The sequence below is a fragment of the Penaeus monodon genome, chromosome 32 (assembly GCF_015228065.2).
Source record: "Penaeus monodon isolate SGIC_2016 chromosome 32, NSTDA_Pmon_1, whole genome shotgun sequence".
NCBI classification, from domain to species: domain Eukaryota; kingdom Metazoa; phylum Arthropoda; class Malacostraca; order Decapoda; family Penaeidae; genus Penaeus; species Penaeus monodon.
The window spans coordinates 7,830,857-7,831,263 of record NC_051417.1 but is presented as its reverse complement, the minus strand read 5'-3'; the positions used below and the strand labels follow the sequence as shown (position 1 = coordinate 7,831,263).

Here is a 407-nt window from a genome sequence, read left to right as displayed (position 1 = left end):
GCATGTAGAAATTATTATAACAAAGTTCCTTTCCTTTTTGGGGTACATTGATACTGTAAGTCAATTTTTTTTTTATTATTCTGTAGATATTTGGTGTATGTCTATGCCCTGTAAACACATTCAGCTGTATGAGGAACTACATTGAAAAGGGAGAAGTCGACGCTGTTCCTGCGGAATACGGAGGCGCATCTGTCAATCGCTGGACTGGAGTTCTGTGGAGTACGGGAGAATACGAAGCCGAACTCGGACTTGTACTTATCTGTGTCAATGCAAGAATACACGCAGGCATAACTGTCGTAGTCGGTTTCGATCACTTCATAGGGAGCGGCGAAAACTGTTGATAAAAGAAGGGACAACACATAATTACAAAGAGTCATTGGTCAGTATTCTATCCCTGGTTTCTACCA

The 407-nt window shown here is 41.3% G+C and overlaps 2 protein-coding genes across 2 annotated transcripts in view; both read right to left on the bottom strand.

The window, feature by feature from the left end:
- Positions 1-407, bottom strand: part of LOC119593432 (crustacyanin-A2 subunit-like) — a gene marked incomplete in the record, with an annotated part of 17,926 nt that overhangs the window by 9,914 nt on the left and 7,605 nt on the right.
- The window catches only part of LOC119593462 (crustacyanin-A2 subunit-like), an 877-nt gene continuing 530 nt past the window's right edge, over positions 61-407 (bottom strand). Inside the window, exon 3 of the mRNA XM_037942389.1 lies at positions 61-334. Coding sequence (XP_037798317.1) covers positions 102-334 — 233 coding nt within the window. The 3' untranslated portion in view covers positions 61-101. The remainder of the gene's footprint in view (positions 335-407) is intronic.